Source organism: Ipomoea nil, unplaced genomic scaffold (genome assembly GCF_001879475.1).
Source record: "Ipomoea nil cultivar Tokyo-kokei standard unplaced genomic scaffold, Asagao_1.1 scaffold3087, whole genome shotgun sequence".
NCBI lineage: Eukaryota > Viridiplantae > Streptophyta > Magnoliopsida > Solanales > Convolvulaceae > Ipomoea > Ipomoea nil.
The window spans coordinates 3,205,750-3,209,507 of record NW_017619515.1 but is presented as its reverse complement, the minus strand read 5'-3'; the positions used below and the strand labels follow the sequence as shown (position 1 = coordinate 3,209,507).

Genomic DNA, 3,758 nt, shown 5'->3' with positions numbered 1-3,758 from the left:
TCCAAGAAAGCATTTAACTTTTCCAGAATAAAAGAAAGAGAATAGTAATAAAGAAGAGGAGAAAATGGGGTCGAGAATATGCTTCGTTTTGCTTCTCTTCTCCCTTGTTCTTGGCATTGCCACATCCTCACTCCTTGATTGTATGTAATATTATCTCATTTCATATATTTAATCTGCCTTATATATGAATGCATTTGAAACATTTGTTTTTGATCCACGAATGTACAGATGATACGGTGGAGACTCCAGGAGAAAAAGTGCGTTCCCTTCTTGAAAAGAAAAAGGGTAGCTTTCTTTTTCTTTTTCTGCACATAGCATATATACATGATTTATTTCAATTATATTGCTCATAAGTTCTTTTAAAAAAATGCAATAATTTTGATGATTTTCAGAACCAAAGATGACCGAACCTTGTCCATTCGACGTGAAGAAAGCGAACTACAAAATAGTTACGAGCCAGTGCCAAAAACAATCATTTCTTTATCCCGCCAAGGCATGCTGTAAATCATTTAAGCAATTAACCTGCAAATATAGGGATTACCTTAACGAGGATAACACTTGCGCCGAGGAAATGATCGAATATCTCCGTAACTACGGCAAGTATCCTCCGGGGACTTTCCGTCGCGTCTGTGAAGAATTTGAAGGCAAGAAGGACCTCGACTGTGCTGGATATTAATACATATGAAAGAAGAAAATGCAGCCAAAATAGGTTTGGAATAATATAAATTCCTGTCCAAGATTTGGATTACATACAAATTAAAACTTGTACTATATAAAATTGTACAAAGTGTTTCCACTGGCTTAATTATAACTTAACCTACTATACTCCTCCAATGCCTTCATATTTCCTGCCTCTCATAGTGGATACTTCAAATCAAATATAGGTTATTTAATTAAGAATCAAGTAATTTGTTCGCCGCTTATATATATTTGAACATAACATGATAACATATATGTGATGCACAAAACTCTTACAACAAGGTTCATGAAATGATTTTTAAGAGATGGGGAGATACCATTTAATGTAGAATATAATGGAACAAGAAATAGAACATGAATTGTATTTTTTAGTTGGACAATTTGGTCTAGACTAGTGTTTAGTTGGTTTTAAGGATTAGAAATGGAATATAAAGACACAATACCATAGGCGTGCCCAAACAGTACCATAGGCGTTTATTTCGAGTAAAACAAAAATGAGTAGGCGTTTATTTCACTGAGTAAAATGAAACTTGAGATACAATGCAACTTGAGAATTATGGTAATAGTAACTGTAGTAATAACCTTTCAAAAAAAAAAAAAAAACTGTAGTAATAATAAAATAATAATAATAATAATATAATCTTATTAATAAGATTTTTAAATAATATTATTCTATAGCAACGTAACTACAATATTGTGTAAACAAAAAAACAAAAAAATTATGATATTTAAGTTATAAAACAAAATATTTATATAAATAACAAAAAATTTTCTTAACTAATTTAAAATGTTATAATTATACATATCAACTTTTGCATATGAGTCCAATAACCAATTATCATCGATAAAAATTGATAATTATAATTATTACTGACAATCGGCTAGTTGCCCTTCTTTAGATCGAAGAAGAAGGTGACTGACATATATCGATTTTAATTGTCAAAAGTTTGAAACCTATAATAACCTTAATTAATTACTAGTATTTGGCTATTAAGCCTATATATATGTAAAAAAAAAAAAAAAAAAAAAAAAGTTGATGTGTTTAGTAATTTCTTTTTATATATAAAGTTCAAGCTAAGAGTCACCATTTTCCCTTTTATTTTTGTTGGGTCTAATTAACAACGATAGTTAAGAGGTTAGCAGAACATTTTTCACTATTTTTGCTTCTTTAATTTGCTCCTTTGATTTCTTTTCTTATTCTCTTATATGCAGAATTTTGTCATATATATAAAAATAATAAATAAATAAACCAAACATACAAGGTGATGATTTAAAATAGAGTTAATACCCAAAATCGTCCTCGACTATAGTGGTTTTTCTCAATTTCGTCCTAAACGACTTTGGTGACCTAATATCGTCCCAGACTTTTGTGTTTCGCTCAATTTAGTCCTCCATTTGTTATTCCGTCAAATTGGTGTTAAATAAAGGGACAATTCAGTATTGTCAATATTTATCTCTCTTTACTTTCAACTTGTGAAGTGCGAAATTCCTCTTTCTTGTACGAATTACACCCAGAATTATTCGCGGACCTGCAAATCAAATTTTATATTCACAGTTTTAGGAGTAATTCTGGGAGTAATTCGTAAAAAAAAAAAAGGATTTCGCAGTTCACATGTCTATGAGTAAAGAGATGCCAATATTAAAATTACTGAATTGTCTATTTATTTAACACCAAATAGACAGAATAACAAATGAAGGACTAAATTGAGCAAAAATACAAAAGTCTGGGACTAAATTGAGCGAAACACAAAAGTCTGGGACGATATTATGTCACCAAAGTCGTTTAGGACGAAATTGAGAAAAACCACTATAGTCGAGGACGATTTTGGGTATTAACTCATTTAAAATATATGGATCAGAAAATGCCAAAATGATTTTGATATGTAAACATACATAATTAATTAGAGGCTATGCTTAATTTTAATTCCCCAGCCACTCTTTCTCCGTGGCTTTCTCATATTTGTATGGAGTGTGTTAATTTGAGATCTGAGAGAGGGATATATAAATAAGAGGGGTCTTAGCCATTTTCCAAATGAGAAAAGACAATCCAAGAAAGCATTTAACTTTTCCAGAATAAAAGAAAGAAAATAGTAATAAAGAAGAGGAGAAAATGGGGTCGAGAATATGCTTCGTTTTGCTTCTCTTCTTCCTTGTTCTTGGCATTGCCACATCCTCACTCCTTGATTGTATGTAATATTATCTCATTTCATATATTTAATCTACCTTATATATGCATGCATTTGAAACATTATCTTTCTTTGTTTTTGATCCACGAATGTACAGATGATACGGTGGAGACTCCAGGAGAAAAAGGGCGTTCCCTTCTTGAAAAGAAAAAGGGTAGCTTTCTTTTTCTTTTTCTACACACACTGCTGGAAATTATGGAATTTCTGACCACCTGAAAATGATCTTAAATCAAGTCGAAAACCTTGTTCCGACCACTTTTGGTATCCGGAAAAACCTTTGTTGCTATTTTCGACTACTTTTTGTTTCGACTTGATATAAGATCACTTTCAGGTGGTCGGATTCCAGCAGTGACATAGCATGTATACATGATTTATTTCAATTATATTGCTCATAAATTCTTTTAAAGTAATGCAATAACTTTGATGATTTTTTCAGAACCAAAGATGACCGAACCTTGTCCATTCGACGTGAAAAAAGCGAACTACAAAATAGTTACGAGCCAGTGTCAAAAACAACCATTTCTTTACCCCGCCAAGGCATGCTGCAAATCATTTAAGCAATTAACCTGCAAATATAGGGATTACCTTAACGAGGATAACACTTGCGCCGAGGAAATGATCGAATATCTCCGTAACTACGGCAAGTATCCTCCGGGGACTTTCCGGCGCGTCTGTGAAGAATTTGAAGGCAAGAAGGACCTCGACTGTGCTGGATATTAATATATATGAAAGAAGAAAATGCAGCCAAAATAGGTTTGGAATATATAAATTCCTGTCCAAAGATTTGGATTACGTACAAAACTTGTACTATATAAAATTGTACAAAGTGTTTCCACTGGCTTAATTATAACTTAACCTACTATACTCCTCCAA

General features: G+C 32.0%; 2 protein-coding genes across 2 annotated transcripts; both read left to right on the top strand.

Annotated features, from left to right (window-relative positions):
• Window positions 1–834, top strand: LOC109166184 (GPI-anchored protein LLG2-like). Its single transcript, XM_019315085.1, has 3 exons — window positions 1–140; window positions 229–285; window positions 393–834. The coding sequence occupies exons 1-3, from the start codon at window positions 65–67 to the stop codon at window positions 674–676; spliced, it is 417 nt and encodes a 138-aa protein (XP_019170630.1). The 5' UTR covers window positions 1–64; the 3' UTR covers window positions 677–834.
• Window positions 835–2,739: 1,905 nt separating this feature from the next.
• Window positions 2,740–3,758, top strand: LOC109166185 (GPI-anchored protein LLG2-like). Its single transcript, XM_019315086.1, has 3 exons — window positions 2,740–2,885; window positions 2,983–3,039; window positions 3,322–3,758. Exons 1-3 carry the CDS (start codon window positions 2,810–2,812, stop codon window positions 3,603–3,605), a joined length of 417 nt encoding a protein of 138 aa, XP_019170631.1. The 5' UTR covers window positions 2,740–2,809; the 3' UTR covers window positions 3,606–3,758.